Genomic DNA, 24,238 nt, shown 5'->3' with positions numbered 1-24,238 from the left:
ATTGGGATTGAACTTTTGTGGAAGAAGGTCCTTATTCACCGAGACCCCTTGGGAGCTAATCTCTTGAAATCTGAAATCGTTGGACAGTTTGCCCAAGCTTTCCTGGATTAGGTCCATTTGTTTTTGTTTTTCAGGATTACTTATTTGCAGCGATAAGTTTTGCAACATCTCAGCCAAGTTGGCTACCTGTCCCTTGACTTCATTAAGTTCTTCTTGACTAGCCATTGCCTTCTTAGCTTTCCTTTTCCTACCGATTGGCCTGTCGAAAAGTAAAACTTGAACAAAAGTGTTGTCCTTGATTAAACGCCCTTCCTTTCTTGACCACGCGCTGTAATTTAAACCATATTTGTTTTAATATTTGACTCTAATTGACTTGACTTTATGTTTAAAAGATTAAAAGAAAAAGAAGAAAATAAAAATGGGGTATATATTTTAAGGGAAGTTGAAAATTGGAGGATTAATATCCGACTTACCCCCCCAAAAAAAATGACGGAAAACACGCATTCAAGACTCTCTAGACATGGTTATAATGTGACAAACATGTTATGTGTGTGCTTTATGTGTATGTGAGTGACATGCCTTGACTACTAGTGTGTGACCATGGGACTTTTAAGTGCCTAAACTCAATTAAAGACTTAAACATGGTTTGAAATATTAAAAAACTGATTAATCCGATTAGTAGACTGTTAATTAGACTCGTCGTGGTGACTCAAGCAAGAAAACTGGACTGTCGCTAAAACAACAGGACTGTCGCCACCGTTTAGAGCCTGTCGCCAGGCGACAGACACTAGACTGCAGCGCCACAGTCCAAATTCCTGCGCCATTGCTGGAACATTAATCTGGACTGTTTCTAGTAATTTTACTCTAAATGGACATGCCTAAAGTCGTACTAAGTCGAATTGATTAAATTATTAGCCTTTAATTAATTCGAAATTAATTAATTAATTGATTTGACAAAGTCCTTTTAGTCATTAGTCAATTTATTTAGTCTTTAACACAAGTCAAACAAATGGTTAACACACATATAATATATACAGACAAAGGCACAAGTAGTTCACATAGTCACAATATGATGAGTTTGCAACCTAACCATGGCTCTAGTTCTCTAAAGGTCGAGGATATGGGTTAAGTCAAAAAGGTCCATGGTTAAGAATCCATATGCATTGCACACAAGCCTACCGGGAGGGTTGGAGCTAATGGACAGGATTCCGCGAGTTTGTGATGAAATCGAACTCGATGCCACAGTTTGGTGGATTCGCAAACATTACACGTACCCAAATCTGAACTTTGCACATGATAGTGGAATATTCCATTGGGCAGGTGAAGCAGGAACCCCCAAAGGGTTATATCCATATGTAGAAAACATATGGGTTCAGAAAAGTGAGAAAATGACTCAATCAATAAGCAAAATCGAGCCAACAACACTAGAAATGGTCAAAGCAAGAAGACAGACCCCTGGCTCGGTATTGGAAGAACTTGGCGCCAGACTACAGGGACTGTCGCCGCAAAAAAGCTCCTGTCGCCAGGCGACAGAAACCTTTTACGGGCGACAAGCCCTGTTTTCTAGACGCTAGTTCCTACATGCCTTGGCAAGTTTCTGTGTTCTTCGAATTTTCCAGATTTCGCATCATCTTTTCGATTCTAGTCATGAAAGATATTTCCCAAATTTCCTACGTGTAAAATTCCTATGGATTGACTCATGGGGTGCTCCCATGAGGACCTTTTAATGCATATGACAATAATGTTAATCAAATCACGCACATGAAATACTTAGAATTTTTCGAGTCTCATCCGCTCATTCTAAATAATTGACAAAATTAAATAAATTCCAGGAATATAAATAGAAATCCTCCCCAGTGGAGTCGCCAAAAAACTGTAGGGAATATTTCAAGCATTATGATAACCCCAAACTTGAACCCCACTGTGATCATACACTAAAGTACGGTGGCGTTCCAAAGGGAAAGACAAAGAGCAAAAAGAGTCGCCAACAAGTTTTAGGAACTTGTAAACCCAAAAGATAATCCAAAAGGACCATCAACTACTCCATAAGGTCTTGAACCAAACAGGGTTCGGGGATGAGGGTACGAATCCAATCTACAAAAGAAAGGACCCGCCCTATAAAATAGGCCTCTACTTTGTTCTGCTCGTATTCATGCGCGCTTTTCGAATAACATACAAACATTATATTGAACCTACCCTGTTTATCTATGTTGGTTGAATATTAATGCACAAATAAGACTATTATTGGCGATAACTTGAGTTAAAATAATATTAGCCTAAACCAAATTATTAATTATCTTATTAAGCGTGATTTCTAGTACAAATTCCCTTTAAACCTGTATAAAAGGCGTGATCAAGCAATAACAATAAAAATAATATCAAGCAACATAATAAAAAACAATAATAATTATGATGATAATAGCATGATAAGGCATAATAAAGCTTAAAAGAATAGCAAGATCCTAGGCATGATACTAACAAGACTAATAACGAATCCTAGCATGTCACTAAGCAATAAAGATCAAAGCTTTAACCTAACATGGCACTAACATGATATTAGAAAACATAAAATAACATCCTAACATGATACTAGAAAGCATTAAAAGCATCCTAACATGATACTAGGAATTATAAACAATAATAAGCATGCAATCTACATTGTGAAAGAAATAGGGAGTAAACTAATCTACTTACTTTGAAGCCTCGTACCTCTTTCTAATAACGAAATACACAAGTTAGTAAACTTCAATGAAAATCAATAAAGAACAATTAAAGAATTAAATTGAAATCAAATTAAATAAAGTTTAGACTAGTTTTGGACCAAACCCTCAGAAATTATCAACCTTGCACGTCTAGGGCGAAGGCAACTTCGAACTTGGCTAGATGACTCTAAGTCTAATGTATGCGGAATATTGTATGTGAAAAGCTAGTTTAGAGAGAAAGAAAGCATATATTGCTCAAGAGAGAAAAGAGAGAATTGAGGAAGAATTGAATGAGAGTTGATGATTCTAAAAACAAGAATTCAGACGCTATTTATAATGAAAATAATCCGGAAAATCAAAGAATTTGATAAGGAATAAAACTCCACGCTGTCGCCAGGAATTAACTCTGTCGCGAGGCGACAGGGTCTGTCGCGCGGCGACAGACTTGTCGTTTGGCGACAGCCTGTATTAGCGCGTTTTTCTTCACTCGGAATCCGATCTTTAATCAACTTGATCTACGGAATCCGTACAGAAGATAAAATACGTATTTTTAAGATAACAAAACAATATTTTATTCCAAATAAAAATCTTTTAAAGATAATTAATTATTAAATCTAACAATATTAGAATTAAAAGGAACTTTCTAGAAACTTCTAGAAAACTATAATTAATCCTAATAATTTTAGGAACAATAATTAATATTGGGCCCTCCTCTAGATCATTGGGCCGTATTAAAATAAATAACCGGGCCCAGTTTAGTATTTTGGCCATAACTTCCTCAATATTCATCGGAATTGGGCTTATAATATATCGTTGGAAAGGTCTCTTCGAGCCCCATCCAACTACACCATTATTGGACCCTTATCATGGACCAAAATAAAATGAAATGGACGTTTTCAAATAAATAAAGTCATATTCAAAAACAGAGAGAAAATAATTTAATTAAAACTAAACCGCAACATTTGGCTTTCGAATCACTTTAACCTAATTCGATAATAACACAACACGCAAGGCATTCATCACTGTGTTTGGTTTTGGGGAGACACAAATGGGTGTCTACACCTTGGAACACCATCATAACCTTAAATACACAAAAACAAACAAATAAAAAGAGAAAAAGACCAAATAAACAAGGAAATACACAATAAAAGAAAACTAACTAAGGAAAGCACAAACTAAAGAAATGAAGAACAAAACTAAGGAAAACTAAAGAAAAGAGCTATAAAATGGCATAAATTTCATCCTAAAAGAAGCCAAATGAGTGCCATAAATGACGCTCATCAAATTTCCCCAAGCTAAACTTTTGCTCGTCCTCGAGCAAAATAAAGAAAGAAAGAAAAGGACAAAAAAATTATTCAAAAGGAAAAAGAAAGACTCAAGATGGGAATATACACTAAGACTCACTATCGTTGGAATCACGGTTGTTTTTAGCTACAACAAGATGGGAATATACACTAATATGGGAATATACACTAAGCCTATGAGGACGAATGAGGTCTCGTAAGGGTGTCTTAAGAGTTTGACCCACAACTCTCATAAAGAAAACACGAGGCAAAATATAAAGACAAAATCAAAAGAAAAGAGATGAGAAAATATAAAATTCTACGAGTAGGACTTTTTCATCATGACTACTATTCAAATGAATGACAAAATTTTTCAAATAAATATATGTGAGCACATTTCAAGATATCCAAGGCTGATAAAAGAATAAAACATGCTAAGCATAGAGAACTAAGTATCACACTCCACTTTCATCCCGTTCGTTCTTACCGCATTCTCCCTACTAGCTTCAAATCAACCTCTAGTGGGCATCCCAATGATTCCTCAAAGGCACCGGAAAAAGGAAAATTTTAGGCTAATCGACATCTTGACTTTTGCTGCATCCCCTCTCCTTAGGATAAAAATCACATTCCTCTCCTCCGATGAATGACTCAACCACTTAGGTCAAAAGGTCTTTCCCCAAGGTTGTAATGCAAGGGCGAAAAAGGGTGTAGGTAGGCCAAAATTTGAAATTAGTGGTTTTCCTAATCAATGAAACAAAAGAATGGCCAATTCTTAGGATTACAATCAAGTAGTTACCAAACCAAACAAAAATACATACACGTTATACCCCCAAACTTATTCAAAACTACATTCACAAACATATACACAAAAGCGTACACGCTGCTCCCCCAAGCTAAAATGAAGCATTGTCCACAATGCTTAGAAGGAGAAAGAATACATCAAAATATTTTTGGCTTTTCATTTTTCACATTGTTTTTTTGTTTAAAAGTGCTTTGTCCTCGCCTCTTTTATTTTTGGACGGCTTTTCCAACTTTGCACTTATTATGTCCTTGCCTTTTTGAACTTTGGACGGCTTTTTCATTTATTTATTTGCCATTATTCACAAATATACACAAAACACAAACTTGCTTTTATTTTGAACCAATAACCAAACTTTTATACCACAATATCCAAAATATGACCATTTGCTTCACAAAAACCAAAAATGGAACAAAAAGAAACAGAAGGCTCAAGAATCTAAAGATGTGGCTTGAAAAGAAGGGAAAAGGCTCAAATGGTTAGCAAGAAGGAAAATGTAAACCCAAAAAGAACAAAAATGAAGAATACTAACCTAGATTTAGAAAAATACCAACCCGAAAATATTCCTTTGTCCTCCCTAAATGGTTCGGTCTTGGATTCAAGAACTATGAGTCAAGTTTCAAGATTAGGTTTGCAAAAGTCAATGATCCATGCTGCTCATGCAAATATTGGTAGGACGCTTGAAAAAAAAAAGAATCTCACACGGATGTAGCAAAAACTCACTATTGGTATCAAATTAATCATAGGGAGCAACTACCAACATGCCACAATCAAGTCAAATCCGGCTTCATAATCCTCTTAGTTCTAACCAACTACCTTAGCATAAATTATTTCTTAAATCAACCAAACATAATCTCAAAATGTGCAAACCTATATTATTTAGGAAGTAAATCATTCAAAGGCAAAAGTCAAGCGGTATGAAGTACAAATCATAAAAGAGAATAAATGAAAAAGAAAAAGCCTCAAAACTATAAACAAAGCAAAAGAAAAATAAAGGAAAGAAAAATAAAGGAAAGTGGAAGAACAAAGAAATAGGAGAAATGAGAAAAGAAGAAAAGAACAAGAATGCTCATGTAACACATAAATCCCAATCGTAACACAAGTGATCATAATGGCATCAAAGATCCCAAACACGCTAGGTGTTCAACACATACATCCTCGAACCATTCAACTTCCCAAGACTATTCCTAATCTAAGAAAACAAGAAAATTAAAAAAGAAAAAGGAAAGGTTTCACCGGATGATCCATGCTTAGCGAAGAATAAAGAGTGAAATATAAGAACCACCGAATAAATCTCCAAAATAGAAGCTGGACAATCATAGCCGGACGAGAGCAAAAGAAATAAAGAAAACTATATACAAAGAAAAGTGTTAGTAACTTCCAGACAAAACCAGAAGACAAAAAGAGCAGAAGAGCAGCATAACGGCATAACAGCAAAAAATCAGTAAGACAGATAGAAAAGCAAAACAGCAGCAAGCAGATAAAATCATCAACAGAAAATCAGCAAACCATCATCAAAATATCATCAGAACAACTATCATTAGGAAATTATCATGGAAAAATCATAAGAACAGCAGCAACAGCAGATACAGGATTGTAGGAATGAAAATCAAACAGAGCCAAATGAACCACAAGCTACGGGGAAAACATAAGACGCACAACCTCAAAGAATAATATTCCCATAAGCTAGAAATGAGCTACCTCCCAAAGCTAAAACCTAACAATAAGGCATGCAAGACTAACCAAGATAAATCAAGCATAGGGAGGGTAGCCAAGAAGGCTCACTCGGCACTGAGGTAGGGGGTAGAACTAGAACTCCCCCCACCAATGCTATAGACAACACTACGAACCACATCATTAGCAATCTTGGCACTCTTCCTCTTGGTCCTACTCACCCTCCTAAGCAAATCTAACGCAAAGAAATGCGTCCAATCATCTAGAACAGGAGGACTCAAACGTCCCCACCTCCCATCGGTCTCGGGTGAGGGAAATGGGTTAGGGTTACCCTGATCATAAGCCCAATCACACCCCCCCCGGTCTCTTATAGTCATAATCTCCTCGGTTGGTCCCCCTAATGGCACTAGGTGCCACATGGGGTCCCTCCCAATAGGGGTAACAAAGTCGAGGACCTATGGCCTTATCATAAGGCTCCCACTGAGGAATAGGTTCCTCTTGGACCGAAAAATAGGGGTAGTTCAAATATGATTCGATCTCACCTCCAGCAACATGTAAATCAAAGATTCTCCTAGCATGGTAGTCATAACCCCCAACAAAATCATTACCCAAGGAAGGGGAAGACAAGGCAAGGGTAAGAGCATCAATCTTATCATGCAAGCTAGTCAAATCAATAGAAGAAGTAGAGGGAGAAGAAGGAGAGTTAGAAGTACCTCCCCTAGAACTCGGGGGAACACGACGCTTCGGACAAGGGGAAGGCATAGGAACCCTTTGGAGAGAGCACTCAATGGCCATCTTGCTTGGCCTCCAAGGTAAATCTGAATCCAAATATCGCACCACAGCTTCGGGGTGAGGAATGAGACACCAATCCGTAGTCCGGCAAACCTTCAAAACAAACAAATCATTCTTGTTGGTGCGCTCCAAAAATCTTTGATTAATCAAGGCATAGATGCTTAGGAGATGTGAAAGGGTCTTCTCCCTCTTGTCTTGACTAGGTTCAAGGGACCTAAGCATTGGCCCATACTGTAGGAGATTATGGGTACTAATTGCGGAATTAACATGAATCATATTCATATAGCACCAAACCAAGGATCTCATGCATAACACATAAAGAAGAAAGAATTATACCTTTGAAGTGTGATTACACTAGTGATCGAGCAAGAACAAAGGAGACAAAGAACCCCACGTGTGATTCCTCTACTTAGTCCACGAGCACGGATTAAACCTCCACTAATGCTAGTTAGTTGTGACCGAACGCTTCAATCAACCTTTCAACGGAGATTAGAGTCATGAGCACACCACAACACCACCCACGCACCACCACACGCACCACCAAGGGAGGAGGAACGCACGGACAAGGGGATGAGATAGAGAATTAGGGTTTGGGATTTCTTGGTTGCTTGTCTGACAATTCACAGTGTGTAAATTGTTATGTCATGCAACCCTAGGCATGGTTTATATTTATAGATCATATCTAGAAATAAAACCATGTCCAAATCCTAATTAAACTCTACTTACAATCCAAGCCCAAACCAATAAGGTGTGTCTTATACTCATGAGGCCCAATAATGGGCCTCTAACTTGTTTAACCCAATACTCTAGTGTGTGACCTTGTAGGATCCATTCTATAAGGCTTTGGACAATTTAACAAGCCCAAAAGACCAATTGTCATATCTAGCAATAGACATTGGCAACCTTATAGTATGAACTTATTATCTCCATAACTGTGATCCTTTGATATATCCAATAATTGCACTTATCGAAGACATAACTCCTTCACATACTTCTTGTCATGTGAGAGCACTAGAATGGTGATCATCCCGCCGATTTGAATGCTACCCGAGAGGAAGATCCCATCACGAATATCGATAAACCGATCAATCAAATGCGAGGCAAAATCTATGACCTCAACTTCATCATCCCAAGGCTTATCCCCCAACCAAAGCCAACTCAACTCTTCACGGGATATGGCACGAAGGGATTCCTTAGAAAAGAAAGCATATGTGAGGGTACGGCTAAAATACCGCATAGCCGCGACTAATAGAGGCCGACTTGGAGTATTGCGGCCTATAAGACTCCTCATAAGCAATGTGAGCCCACCAATCCTCCTCACAATATTTATGATCCCTTTGTAAGGTGCCGAAGGCCGGATAAATGTATGGTGCTCCACCCAAAGGCTCAGGAAATCGGAATGCCTCATTGAAATAAGATAGTGGTATCGTGTGGTCATTGCTGAAGACTTGGAAAGATAGAGTTGGAGGAGAATCATCATCCTCATCTCCTGATCAATACCAAGCAAGGTTGTTGCTTCCCTATCATAGAATCTTGTGGAGTAAAGCTTCCTAGATGATAAGTTGTAAAATTTATCCCAATGCTCTTTCTTGGTGAATTCAATTCTATAAGTTTCCTTAATGATGGATGGAGGTGCAACAACTTCTCTAAGATTAGAATATTTTGCCCTTTTTGCGCGACGAATGGGCACCATCTACATACCATAATCAAGAGAAAGGTTCAAAACAAGGGAAAATGATGTGCAAATATAAAGCATAATAATGGCAAATCTCATAAAGTCCAAAATAATCAAGAGAATAAGCAAGTATTCACACTCAAATGAAAAATGCATATAGAAAATCACAAAATTTTTTTTGGCCATAATCATGCATAGGAAGCAACATCATTACATATGACCATCTAAACCCTTATCGACATCATCACCAACACTACAACACCAAATAACAAATCCAACAATGGTAGTGCCAAAATATTCAATAAACTCAAGCAAAATCAACACCACAAGTCATATAATCATCAACAATTCATCATAATCACAATCAACATATATTGAAACAAATAGTAAGCAACATGGGTATGCTAATAAGAGTAGTACCAAACCAAATCAAATCTCCATGAACAATAAAGGTAGAAAATTTATCACAAAAATGAAGAAATCATACCTTCAATTGATAAGAAATCACAAGGAAATGAAACAAGGAGCACTACTACTCACTAACAATCCTAATTGCAAACCACAAAACTTCAATCAAACAGTACCCAAAAATCTCAATTTAGGAGAGAGAAAATCACTTTGAAAATGCTAAAATTGAGATTAGGAGTAATAATAAACTAGAAGATTATGTATTTTAATGACAAAATGATGAGGGAGATGAAGATTATACTTGAGCAAAACCCAAAGAAAGCACGAGTGAGAAAATGAAGTAGGAGAGAGAGAGACGAAAGAGGTCGGCTAGGGGTTAAGAGAACCCCGACCCACAGGCGCACGCCCGCACCTGGGCAGTGCGCGCCCGAACCTCTGTGGGTTTAAAATTTTCTCTCTTCTATGGTGCACACAATGGTGGGTATGCAAATATTGATGGTGATAAACACCAACATAGGCACTAGCCAAACCTCATTTTTGTGGGTTCAAAACTAGAATTTCATGAACCCACCAAAAGAACCAACCAATCTCCATACTTACATATTTTCAACTCGTGAACTTGGACATTTCTACCTCAAAATTGGCATCAGAATAGTTGGATATCAAATCAATACCACCTACAACACAAAAGGAAACATGATTGAAAGAGAATATATTCATCAAAAGAAAAAGAAAATTCAAAGAAAAATGAGAAAAAGTTAGAAACTCGGGTTGCCTCTCGGTAAGCGCTTATTTAAAGTCAATAGCTTGACATTCTCCACCCTTTAAGGTGGATTATAGAGAGTCATATCATGAATGACTCCAACAAAAACTCCGTCATTATACCGCTTAAGCCTATGACCGTTGACCTTGAAAGTCCTTGAGAAGTCCAAAGGAGAAATTTCTATAGCACCATTTGGAAAGACCTCTTGAACAACAAATGGACCGGTCCAACGGGACATCAACTTTCCGGGGAAAAGTCTCATTCTTAAATTGTAGAGGAGCACCTTATCTTCGGGATTGAACTCCTTTTTCTCAATGAACTTATCATGCACCTCTTTGGCTCTAGCTTTATACAAACTAACACAATCATAGGCATCCAAGCGAAGCTCTTTCAATTCATGAAGGTCTAGCCAACATTGTTCCCCCGAACTTGCCAAATCAAAATTAATCTTCTTTATAGCCTAATGAGTGCGGTGCTCAAGCCCAACCGGGAGATGGCAAGATTTCCCATAAACTAATCGGTAAGGAGTGGTACCAATAGGAGTTTTGAAGGCCGTTCTATATGCCCACAAGGCATCATCAAGCTTCTCCGACCAATCCTTCCTATTCCTTGCAACCGTCTTCTCAATTATCAACTTAATTTGACGATTTGACACCTCTACTTGCCCACTAGTTTGAGGATGGTAAGGGAGCCCAAAGCGTTGGTTTACCCCATGTTTCTTCAACATTTTCCGAAAAGCATAATGCACGAAGTGAGAGCCGTTGTCACTGGGAAACACTGGCTATTCCAAACCACCAATTCATAGCTCAGTTGGCTATTTAGGGAAGACTATTGACTAGGAATAGGCTGCATCAATTTGATATGGCCAATTCTTCTGAGTGTCTTCTCCGTGGAATACAGAATGGGTCTCATGCTCACTTGTTTTTTGAGTCTCTATATAGTAGACAAATTTGGGAACAGATCAGCAGTTGGACAAATTTTCCTGGGAGAGGTTACATTCTGCGAAATGTTGTTAGAAGGACTAGAAGGTGCAAGCCTGCTTTCAAACAATGGTTGTTGAAGTTTTGCAGTTTAGTAGCTGTCTAATGGATTTGGAAGGCTGGAAATACTGCTCTTTGGGAGAAAAAAGTTTTGTGCATTCAAACAACTGTAAAGCATGTAAAGATTGAAGTTAGAAATAGAGTATTCGGTGTAAGTTCAATGAAAATTAGAAGTGTAGATAGAGATTGGTTACAGAAGCAAATTGTATAAGGCTTGTCATGTTGATTTTTTGACACTATTCTTAAGAGTTTACTCATAATTTTGAAAAGGTAGCGATATAAGAACTCAGACTAATCTAACAACATACTATATGAACATAAATCTCATTATATTTAAATCACAAACTGTAATCGAAAGACGATTTAAAGTAAAAGGTTTTAATGCGTTATAAGTGCTTGAGAAAAATGAAAGCATAAATTAAAATACATTAATATAAGATTTGACCAGTATAAAATATATCAACTTTTTATGAGATTTCAACTAAAAGCCAATCACGTCTTAAATAAAAAAAAAAGTTAAGTCAAGGAATCCAACAGGCCAAGATGGGAGGGCGGGAAAGTCGGTTACCTCCTCATATGAGTAATTATGAAGATTGAAAATGACAACAAAAATATTGACTCTCTTTTTGATATTGTGAGAACTGTACAAAAACGAGGCTTAATTATTAGCCAAGAATTTTGGTTGGTGTAAATTGCGATCTGCTTCAACTAATATAACTGTTTCCACTAAATCTTCATATTGAGAATTGTACATCTCCAGTCAGCAATGTCTATGTTGTGCAACAACAGTAATCCTTATGTCCATGTTTAGTTCTTTAGTTGACAATTTTCTTAAAAGTCCAATGCATTTGTTGTTATTTTGTTAACGCACATGATATACCACATATTCCCTTCGTATAAGTTTCCAAAAAAGAAAATGAAGCAAGTAATAAACTATGGTTGTAAAAATAAAGCGATGTAAGTAATAAACTACGGCCGTAAAAAGAGAGTGAAGCAAGTAATAAAATATAAAAGGATCACACAAAAAATTATATCTTTAAAATATTAATTTTAAATAAATTATACATTCGGGTACATAACGGGAGGGTGTTCTAGCTTGATACGGAGCAGTAATGATCACTCTTACCAACACGAAAAGCACAATATGACTTTGATTTGTTTAGTTGATGGACGGCTACACCACTGAGGAATATAATTTTCAAATGAAGCTCTAAATATCTCAAACATTAAATTAATATGCTTATAAGGTACATGATATGTTTGTTTAGTCGCAAACCATATAATATATTACAAACATATGAGAATAACACAAAGTGTCAATAAGGAACATACAACATCAACAACCAACATTAATACATAATCCGAAAATGATATACCTAATTACACTGTTAATCACTACTACCAAAGCAATATAATTAATCCTAAAAAATTAAGAAGAAATAAATTGACAACCATCTCTAGCTACTGAAAAATGCATAGCTTGAGATGGAAGGACCAACTACAAAAGAAGGATGGCCCTCTTTACCAACTACTCCTATCAACTGTTTCTCTGATGAAATACTGCATTTGTCCGAGATTAAAAGCGAACTAGTAACATGACAACTAAATCGGGACTATGACATCTGCAAATGGCTTGATAATAAACAGCCTACATGCAGCTAGCAAATGGATGGGATTCACTGGCTTTATAAAAAAAAAATCTCAAGCCAATGTATTTGGATGTGATAGAAGTAGAAAGTGATATAGGGCTGAGAGTAATGCAAACAACATTCCAGTTATTCTAAAAAAAAGAAGTGTGAAAAAGAATAGAAGAAACGGAGGAAAAGGTAAATGAAATCGGGTAACAAAACCTATGAATAATGAAAAATGAAAAATGGAAATTTAAGAAAAAATAGAAAGGGTAATTTAATGAGAAGAAACTAGTCTTGATCCTTGGAGAAAAAAGGCCTCATAGGACAAGAAGAGGGGGAAAAAGATGGTGATGAGCCAAAGAATTCTTCCTGTTGGTTTTTTTGCTCTTGATGATAATCAGGGTGACTTGAATTCGACGCGAACGGGTAATTTTGCTGCAGGAAAATATTATTATCACTAAAACTATCCCAAACAGGGCTTCCTGGTCCCCAACCAGCTGGAATTGCATTCAACCAAGCATCAGCCATTTCATTCCAAGGCCATTCCGAGGTCTCGGAACCGCCTTCCCCGGCTGTTTGTGCTAGATCGCTCATCACTGTCACATCGCTTGAAGCAGCTCCAGAGGATACCTCTGGCTCTACCTCTACCGGGGCCAGTGATAGTGATGGTGGTGGAGGTGGGGCTTCCATTTCTTGAGGTTGAGTACATGATGAAGGTGTAGTACTATTATTACCTTTGTTAAGAAAAAGCTTAGGAAAGTTGAGCCTTGCATTCTCCCCTCGTAACTTAAATGCCTCCCTGTCATATGCTAAGGCAGCATCCTCTGCAGTGTCAAAGGTGCCCAGCCATAATCGTGTTCGATTTCTTGGGAGGCGTATTTCTGCCACCCATTTCCCCCAGTGCCGCTGTCTCACCCCACGATATAGCTTTGTGGTTGAGATAGGTGGCACCGGGGTTCCCCCTTGAGGCATTTGCCGTCCAAATCCTTGGTTGGCAAATCTGTTCATCATCATTAATCTTCCTCTAGGACTTAAATTCAATGCTTCACTCCAATATTGGAGTTGCTGCATTTGTTGATTTGACGCTGTATGCTGATACGGATACTGATATCCACAACCTTGGTTGAACGAGATCATCTGCTGCTGCTGCTGCTGCTGTGGTTGCTGTTGTTGTAGTTGAATTGTTTGTGTGTTTAAATCAGAAAACTGAGGCTGAATCATTTGATTGGAAGAACCATCAAATGTAAATGGAAATGCAATCTTGGAAGATGCATTTGTAAAAGGGAAAGGATTAAAAAGTTGTGATTGCGAGGATGGAATAAACTGGCGTTCCGGGCTTCGAATTTTCTTGGAGGGACGTCCTGCAGCAGCAGCACTAGACGCTTCATCAAAAATTGGCGTCCATTGCTGTTGTTGATCATTTCCTTTCCCTTTGTCTCTATCCCATACTGTCTTCCCCATGTTCTCGGTCCCCTCAATCATCTTCTTCGCCTTTCTATTTGACATGATTTTGATTTTCTCTTAAGAAAAAATCAAAGTTATTAGAACCTTACAATTGCTTGCTTGCTTACTAGTTACCTAGCAAACTCCCTTGTGAAGATGCCGTTCAATTATATACCAAAGTTTTTGGCCGAAAAAGAAGTCGAATATTGGAACCTAATCACAGGTAGGACAAAGAAAATATACTAACAAGTAGGGAGGATTTAAAAGATGAGGATTCGATTAAGATGAGTTGATTCCAAGCTGAAATTCAACTGTACTAGAATCAATAAAATTGAAAGGCAAAGAATATTTCATACTGCATCCGCTAAAACTTCAAGGTTGAAATTGAGATGCGGAGAATATGCAATAAGCAACTTGATGGTTCTAGAATAATAGACAGGAGAAATTTGAAGGGGAAGAAAGTTTGGAGAAGAAGAATTTTGTAAGAGATAAAAATCTGAAAATGGGGTCTGTTTTGAAGAATTTAGAAGCAACTTGAGTTTGTCAGCAGACTTTTATAGGAAGCCAAATATTAGATTTTTTTTGTCACACGATTTGTTTTCTTTTGTTTGGGCTCCACACGGTTCCTTTCACACAAACTTTATAGATTTTTTTTTTATTTTTAAAATTTTTTTAAATTTTTTTTTCCCTTCTTAAAACAATTGGCATAACATGAAAATCACAAGTGTGATAGATCTGCTATTATGCTTTGTGAAAAAGAAATAGATGGAACCCGTGTGATGTATGATTTGTTTGAATTTTTTAAAATAATTTTTTTTATTATATATGAAAAAATTTGACTTTTACCACCAAAAAAATCAAAAAATTGTTTTTACCACCCAATAAAATTCTAAAAATTGTTTTTTATCACCTAACGTCAAGAAAACCGTTAAATCTAACGGTTTAAAAAAAATTTCAAATTTCGTGCGCAAAAGATGTCCTTCATAATTTTAGCGGGGCATTTTGCTCGAATGAGCCCAATTGCCTCGTTTTGCGTGTTCACGCAAAAGAATTTTTCGGTGGTAAAAAAAACAATTTTTTTTTTGATGTGGTTAAAGTCAAACTTTCCTAATATATATTTATGTGCTAAATTTGTTATACATTAAGATTAAATTCCTAATATCAAAAGATATTTTCTTAAATTTAATTAATTTAAACTGGGAAATCTTATTCACCAATTTTGCTTACGTGTCATTTAAATTATTTAATTCTAAAAGAAATTAATAATCTCGTATTTAATTGGCTACCACTAAAATTTATTCTCTTACATAGCGCGGTGAAAAATTTAAATTCAACGTGGGAAAAAACTCCCAGTTAAATATATATATATATATATATATATATATATATATATATATATATATATATATATATATATATATATATATATATATATATATATATTATATATATACATATATATATATACACACACACACACACATCAAATTACTAGATATTATATGGATAGAGATTATGTTTTATTTATTTAGGTTGACTTTATGTCTTTGTACAGACCAAGACTGGATTCCCGTTGCTTGTACGGAAGCTTTAATTGTGAAGAGTTTCGCCTCCTATGATCAAGTTAGTGAGAATCGTAGGAGAGTGAAAACTGCAGAATGAAAAGGTAGATCTTCTTGGATTCTTGGATTAGGAGTTTTTCTCTAATGTAAGAGAAATATTTGTGTTGTAACAATTGGACGTGCCCATTAATTAGGGTAAATCACTCTTTTAATAGGGTCATGGGAATTAGTGCTCCTTTTCAAGGTCATAAACATAGGTAAATGGGTTGTGCCGTTGTTATTGCGTTCTCGGGATTAGGGCCTTTGAAAGCCGTCTTTTTACCTAATGATTGGTAGGTGATAGAAAGGTGAAAGTAGGTCGTTGGTCTACTGACCCTAACCAAATTAGAAAATTATTAAACCTAAACTTACAATAAACTAGTTTTTTTTTTTTTTTTTTTTTTTTTTTTTTTTTTTTTTTTGACAGCTGAGAAGAAGGGAAATTAATCCCCAAGAAAAGAACACTTCCTAGTTATACTAAAACAATGGAAATTGTTGATATTAGCTCTGATGTTGCTTAGTATGTCTCGAACTTGGAGAGCTCCTATGTAATCGCCCTGAAGCCACCTTTGCACTCTGAGATCCTTAGCAACTACCTGTAAGTGCCAGATTCTCCTGCGAAAAGCTTCTATTATGCCTTCCTGCAAGCAGCTAACCATGTCCTGCACCGAGTCACCTGTCTGTCTCGTACCTGTACTAAAACAACATTAACCATCAGGATATGTAATATCCCAAGACCACAAAGACCTGTGGCTTCTCTTAGCAAACCTGATATCAAGGGTGGCCTGGCTGCAATCACTACTACCCTTGATCAGAAAAAAGGTATCACTTTGTTGCTTAGGCCAATGAGTTTGATGTGAATGCTGTTGTGTACTCCCAGTCACTCTGGTGTTGAAACCAGGGGGACCATCCTCATCCTCTCCAGAAAATCTCATTATATTATCATTGCACTCCATGTTCCAGCAGATAGATCTTTTTTCCATCCTCTTCACAGTAGCCCAAGCATCCTGCTTGACATTGGAGAAGATCAATCTGTTCCTAGCTTCCCAAATGCTCTCAATTCCAGCCAGGAAAACTTGATAGCTTCTTTCTAAACCCTTTGCTTTGTCACAAAGGAGTCTTTGCCAGTTTTGCAGCCAAGCAGCAATGGGAATATGTTGTTGATGGTTGACATTAATCCCTAAGATGCAACCTTTCCATACATGGCTAGCAAATGAGCAATCCCTAAAGAGATGCTCTAGTTTCCAGATGCCTAATTGCACTGTTATCCTTATCTAAACAAAGCTGATAAGAGTGATCCGAGCCAAGGACTCTTTTCTTTCTTTCACTTCCTACAGGTAATGCATTTTTCAGAATCTTCCATACGAGAATTTTTTGTTTTGGACTGCCAGGGCTGCACCAGAACCTATTCCAATCAATGCAGCTGGTAATACTCTTGGGGTCAATCTGAGAATGAGTGCTCTTGAAAAGCAAATTGTACCCACTCTTAACAGATTAGCTACCCCTCCTTTCCCCATTCTAGACCAGCAAGTCTTCAAAGCCTTTTTCCATGATGGTTATGGTGTCTAACTTCTCATTAGTGGTATGATCAAAGTACTGATTGCAAAATTCCTTGTTCCACACACCATTGGCATCCAAGAGAGAGGCAACATTAGCATTGTTGGTGACAAAATCACCATTCCAACCAGGCATTTGCCCATAGATCCAAGGATGGTGAATTTTGGATGTGCACCCATCCCCAATAGACCATGAACATCCTTTTTTGAGAAGTTGAAGGCCCCATTTGATACCTTTCCACCCCCATGAACCCGACTTGTTGTTGCTTCAAGCATTGTCAAAAAAATTAGATTTGTCAATGCCATACTTGGTCCTGAAAACCTTACTGATGAGAGAATCTTTGTCCATAATTATCCTCCAACCTTGCTTAGCGAGAAGAGCTTGATTAAAAAATCTTGCATCAAGAATACCAAGACCCCCTTCTTTCTTAGGTGCTGTTAAATGCTTCCAGCTTTTCCAGTATACACCTTTGCAGTCTCTATTGCCCAGCCACCAGAATTTAGCTACTATGCTATTATTTTTTTGAGAATACTCATAGGGCATTTGAAAACCGAGAGAACATGAGTCCCTAGACTAGAAAGGACTGACTTGATCAAAGTTAGTCTTCCTGCAGCTGACAGAAAAAGATAATTCCATGCATTGAGTCTTCCCTTAACTCTATCAATCATGAAACTGAAAATTTCCTTTTTAGTAGAGCCAAAATCAGCCGGGATCCCCAAGTATGTTCCAAATGTATTGCTTTTATTGATGTCCAGAATCTCACTGAATCTATTAGCAGCATCTTCATTTGTTTTGGGACTAGCTAGGAAGACAGACTTTGTGTTGCTAATAATCTAACCCGAGGCTCTACAATAGATATCTAGGACTGTTTGAAGAGACATAACCTAACTTTCATTTCCTTCCAAGAAGAAGACTGAGTCGTCAGCAAAATATAAATGGCTGATCCTAGGAGCACTCCTAGCAGCACAAAGACCCCTGATATTTCCTAGCTTCTCTTCTTGTCTTATTAGACCCGATAGTGCTTCCATACATAAAATAAATAAGTATGGTGATAAGGGATCACCCTGTCTAAGCCCACACCTCGGCCTAAAGGGTCTTTGCTTTGTACCATTGATAATTACCGAGAAGGAAACTGAAGTAACACTAGTCATTATAGTTTTGATCATCAAGTAGGGAAAACCGAATTTGTGCAGCACTTTCTCTAAAAAATCCCATTTGATTCTATCGTAGGCCTTACTCATGTCTGTTTTAATAGCAACCTTCCCTCCCTTACCTCTTTTGGTCTTCCTAATGTTCTCCAAGAGCTCATGAGCAAGAAGAATGTTGTCTGAAATAGCCCTCCTCGGGATAAAAGCATTTTGAAATTGTCCCACCAAGTCATTGATAACCTTTCTAAGCCTATTAGTAATGCATTTGGAAATAATCTTGTATATAACATTACACAGACCAATCGGCCTCATCTTATCCATAGTCTCTAGGTTATCACACTTGGGAATAAGAGCAATATTTGTGAAATTAAATTCTCTTAAAATGTTACTTGAGGATAAGGCAAATTTGACAGCCTTAATTACATCATCCTGTACCCAGCTCCAGTTTCTTTGGGAAAAGCCTGCCGGAATTCCGTCTGGTCCCGGAGCTTTCCAAGGACTCATAGTAAAAAGAGCATTTTTTATCTCTCTACTCGAGTAAGGTCTAGAAAGCAGGTCTTTTTGATCTTCTGTCAATGAAGTTGTGATGCCCTTGATCCCCTGTTCCATCTCATATGCTCTGTTAACTCCCACTTGGTTGTTCTCACCATACAATTGCTGGAAGTAATTAACCGCAATTTCAGCGTTGTTACCTTCCTCTGTAATCCATGCCCCACTCTCATCTTTAATTGCATCAAGATTATTTCTAGCTTTCCTCCCTTTAACAAAATTGAAAAAGTATCTGGAGCAAGTATCCCCTGCATACTTCCAGTTGAGTTTCGATCTTTGTCTCCAATAAGAGGCCATGTTTTCCGAGTATTCCTTTAATTGCTTACCAATCCTTACAAAATCATCCGACCTGCCATCCCTTTCCAGGAGAAGCTGCGCTTCAAGAAGATCCTTTTCGAACTTATCCCACTCCCGATTCCACTCACTTCTTTTATCTAAAGTCCAACGCTTAATCCCCAATTTAGATTCATTGAGCTTTCTGGCAAGAGTGAACATCGGTGAACCTCTTTGTTCCTTACTCCATTTCTCCTTAGCCACTTCTATGCAGGCACTGTAGTTTAAACTCCAACTGTCCAATTTGAACCCCCTCTTCCTTTTTGGGATGATAGGATGGGTATGGAAAACAATTGGGGCATGGTCTGAGATCTGTATTGGTTGGTGCGAGATTAACGAGTGTGGAAATAAATTAAGCCACTTAGCATTCGCATACCCTTTGTCTAATCTTTCAAGAACTAAATCATCACCCTCTCTTCCATTTGACCACGTGTATCTAGGCCCTTGAAAAATAATGTCATGGAAGTTATTGGTTTCTTTCCACTCATTAAACAAATTAGCCCCTCTAATTATTGTAGAATTATGACCTGTTTTGTCTAGATGAGAGTCCACTTGATTAAAATCCCCAATTATGGCAATTGGCAAATTTAAGGAAGGATTAACCCATTGGTTGAGACAATCCCAAACCCCTCCACGTTGAGAAGTACAAGGTTCACCGTACACCAAAATCAATCTCCATTTTCCATTAATAACATCGTTGACATTGACTATAAGGAAATTGACACAAGTGAAAACTACATCAAAAAGGGACTTATTTTTCCATCCTAACCAAAGTCCACCACTTAAGCCCCTAGGATTAACACCTTTACAGAAATTAAAACCTAAACTTATAAGCCGATTAAAAACTACATCCGAATTGCTTTTAGTTTCCGCAAGAAAAATGAGATCCGGACCAAAAGACCCAACAAGTCTTCTAAGTTTTGGAATTATCTGGGTTGTTGGGCTTTTAATGCCCCGACAATTCCATAAAAGCCCGATCACTGAGAACAAGGTGGTTGAGTTGGGTTAACCACCACAAGCCCACCACCCACATAAGAAAGAGTAATACAAGAATCAAAAGCAAAAGAAAGACCTGGCCCAGCCCTACTATTGGAAGAGGATGGCCCAGCAGTTGAAGGTCCACCATAATCAAGGCTTTTTCCTTTCTTCTTTTTTCTAGCCATCAGGGAGTCAGCATCATCCTCAGATTCTTCTATAAATTGGATTGAGACAAGATCGAGATCTGAAATTGCCTTCCTCTTCAACGGGTTGTTCTCCCTCTTGAAACGCCTTCTATTCTTCCTCTTCTTGAAGCGGCTGTTCTTCAAAGATCTACCCCTTCCATCTTTTTCACCCTACCTTGAGAAGATGATAGCACTGTCTGACATAGTTTCTGTTGGAGATGTGGAGTCAACTTCCTTGTTTCCAGAGATAACCACTTCTAGTCGTTCGATCTGGGCTTGGGGCTGAGATTGTTGCTGGTGGCGTTCTTCTAGAGCTTCGACACTGTTCTGCTCCACCTGGTTATCCTCATCCACGTTAATTTGAAATTTCCCCACCTACGGCCCTGGCGGAACTTCCGGAATATTCCCCATCTCAAAAGCATCTTCGTTGTTGCCCCCTTGGAAATCCATCGGCTCATACTCCGGCGATTCAGGTGAGTCGGGTTCCCTGATCTCCACCGCCCGTGGGTTGTTTAGAGAGTCAAGTTCAATGAAAAAACCTTTGATTGTATCCTGAGTTATCTAGTCTCCTATCTGCTATCTCGTCATTCAATTCCACCCTAGATTTTATCGCCGAACTCATTAACACATCAAATCTAATTTGTTCAATTTCTGGCCCGTACTGCGGCACTGAGTCAATCTGATCCGCCAAACCCTGTTGCGTCTCCGATCCCGGCTGCTGAGCCACCGCTGCGTTTTGGTACGGATTGCCACAAAAGAAATGAATTTGTGAGTTTTGTGAATTACCATTAGGCAATTCAGCGGTGCCGTGCTCCAGTGCTGGCGCCGCTGCGGTGTTAGAACCACCACCCATTTCAAATTCCATGGCGGCGGTGTTGTTTTGTGTTGTATCCTGTTGCTAAGACTGCGGCTCTGCTTCCTGATGACTCACCACAGGTCCCCTGAACGGCGCTCCCCTAACATTGAAACGTTGACCTGGTTGTACAGTCCTACCTCCATACTAAATTCCTAAGTCGAAGTCAACCATGATGTCTGAAGGCCTGAAATTCGGCGACGGCGGTCTGTCAGGCTCCTCCACCAGCCTTGCCCTGGTGGTGATTGTACGTTCCGACGAGGGCGTTGCACGCATGTCAAGCGTGAACATTGAGAACCCCTCCTCTGTTTCCATAGTTGGAATTCCTCTTGAAAGGTATTCCATCATCTTGTGGTCAACATCTGCTTTGATTAGATCCTCATGCCTTGTACATCTTGTATACTTATGCCCAATTCTACCGCATCTTGTGCAGTATTTGTATAGGCTTTCATACCGTAATTGTATCCAGATAATGGCATCACCATCCAAATTCAAGAAGAATCCAGGGATCAAAGGTTCTCCCAGATTTAACAGCACATTGATCCTTAGATAATCGTTCCTAGGAACGAAATTTGGTTCCAAGTCAATTTTCAAATGGCAATCCAAGCATTTCACCAACCGTTTCCGCCATATGAGAGTTGAGGTACTCACATGGTAAGCCGCAAATTCGAACCCAGAATTTGGCTCGTCTGAAGCGAACAGTCTGCGGGACTTGGTTTGGCCACCATGGAGAGAAGATCATCAAAGCCCCGTCAAAGAAGGCTTTTGTCATTGCAAGCATTTCCCTCTTGTCTTCATCATTTGAGCATTTGAAGACATAGAGGTCATTCATTCTGAAGACATCAATATATGCTCTCTTCCTCCAACGAGTGTTAATAAAGTATTGGATTGAGCTGACACTAAGGCTACGGTAGTCCATTAAGTAACCATAAACACATTGCTGCCAAAAAGACCTACTCCCCTGCACTCGGTAGGACTCAATTTCAGCCAATGGATCAGCCTTGTTAATGGCATTTGCGTTGACTGGGCGAGGGTTGACATTAGAGTTATTATTCATGGTGAATTAGAAGAGTGAAAAACAGATAATCAGAAGAAAGGAAAAGAAGGTAGAAGAAAGGGGGGATGAGAAGTGGTTGCGGAGGTGGGTTTTATTTATAATAGCCACCATATCAAGGAGGCGTTTCAAATCAAAACTCGGTGAGGGCGTCCAAAAGCATGCAGATTAGCTTTGGTTAACTCCAAAATACAGAGAAAAGTTACTTCGTCAGAAAAACGTTCACTAAACTTAATTATTGTTAAATCCGTTAGGAAAATAATCACACCTTGACAAAAGCACACTAAGAGGGAGTGAATAGAAAAGTAACGGCATGAAACTGGGTTAAAAAAATACTTAACTCTGTTAAAAGGAAATGATTGCACTAATTGAAAGTAATTGGCCTTTAGGTAAGGTGCCAGTAGGAGATGCCAAGTGGCAGCACAGGGTGAAAGGAAGCTAGAAAGTTTAGGGAGTAGGTACAACTTACCGTGAGAGATAATGATGGTTTTGGAGATAATTAGTTGAGATAATTGGGTGGTAGCCACCACTACAAAAAGTAAAGGTAAAAACTCTATTTCTAGAGTGAGAAGCTCTGTAAACTAGAGAGAGAAAGTTAAAGTGATAAAAAAGAAGCTAGCTTCAAGAAGAATCCAGTGTAGAGTAAAGGTTAAAGTGATAAGAGATTCAAGTTAAAGTGTTAAAAACTAGTTAGTGTAGAGTAAAGGTTGTAAGATAGAGAGAGATTCAACTAAATACTAATTAGAGTAAACAACTAAAACTAGGGAAAGAGGAATCCAATTACATTAATGCATTCAACGACATCATACAATTAGATGAAAATGACCTAGATTAGGAACAATCAACACATATAACTCTCTTTCGCACAACTAAGCATGTTAATTATCAGACTAAACTAATTAATCTACTCAAAACAAGGTAAAACAAGAATAAAAGCAAGAATCAAACTACTAAACTAATTAATCTACTCAAATGAACTAACAAATAAGCAAAAACAAGAATAATTGAAAGCAACAAAGGTGAGAGAAAGTTAGGAAGATTCATTGAATATATGAGAAGAAAATCCATAAATTGTTTCTTCAACCTCTCAAAACTCCATGAAAAATCCAAGCTTTTTCTCTCTAAATGTAAATTTACTCCTAAACTAGAGAGAAAGGATGCTAATCTAACCCTAAGGGAGAGAAAATACAAGAGCTAAACTAATCTAATCTAGGATAAATTAATGGTTAAGAGTTAAGAGAGTAGTAAACCCCAAAAGGGGTATTTATATTACAAGGCTTAATAAAAATAAAAGAAAATAAAAAGAAATAAAACTAATTAAAATAATTAAAATAACAAAACTAAAAAAAAAAAGGAAATTAAACCAAAAACCCCGAATAAATCAATCAGACCCCCAATTCCTCGGAAAATACAAGTTCATCAAAAAGATTTATGTAATTTGCAAATCAAGGGGTTATTTCCGTCATTTCAATCATTTATTAGGGGCGTATCTGTATTTTCCATATTGCTGACGGTGCTATTCTGCCACATGTGATCATACGGAGTGTATTCACAGGGACAAAAGTTTGCCAAACGGCGTCAACACGGCGTCAAAAGCGGTAGTCAAATTTGGATGCTTGACTTTTTATTTGGGCCATTATTTGTTATCTTGGACTGGACTTTAATTTTGCCTAGCGCTATTTGGACCGTGCTTGACATATGTGAAACTTTGAACTGATGCATAATTGGGCTGTACATATATTTTTGTATTGCCAAAATTATATGTACAGC

The 24,238-nt window shown here is 37.8% G+C and overlaps 1 protein-coding gene across 1 annotated transcript; it reads right to left on the bottom strand.

Moving 5' to 3' along the window:
- Positions 1–12,339: 12,339 nt before the first annotated feature.
- Positions 12,340–14,717, bottom strand: LOC145620759 (uncharacterized). The gene has a single exon (XM_081675464.1). It carries the CDS (start codon positions 14,271–14,273, stop codon positions 13,056–13,058), a length of 1,218 nt encoding a protein of 405 aa, XP_081531590.1. The 5' UTR covers positions 14,274–14,717; the 3' UTR covers positions 12,340–13,055.
- Positions 14,718–24,238: the final 9,521 nt, after the last annotated feature.

This window comes from Chenopodium album, chromosome 27, assembly GCF_948465745.1.
Source record: "Chenopodium album chromosome 27, dcCheAlbu1.1, whole genome shotgun sequence".
Lineage (NCBI taxonomy): Eukaryota > Viridiplantae > Streptophyta > Magnoliopsida > Caryophyllales > Amaranthaceae > Chenopodium > Chenopodium album.
The sequence above is the reverse complement of the archived record's forward strand: the minus strand, read 5'-3'. Positions and strand labels throughout refer to the sequence as shown.

Coding starts and splice junctions, on each gene's coding strand:
- LOC145620759 (XM_081675464.1), bottom strand. CDS start 14,273: ATGTCAAATAGAAAGGCGAAGAAGATGATTGAGGGGACCGAGAACATG.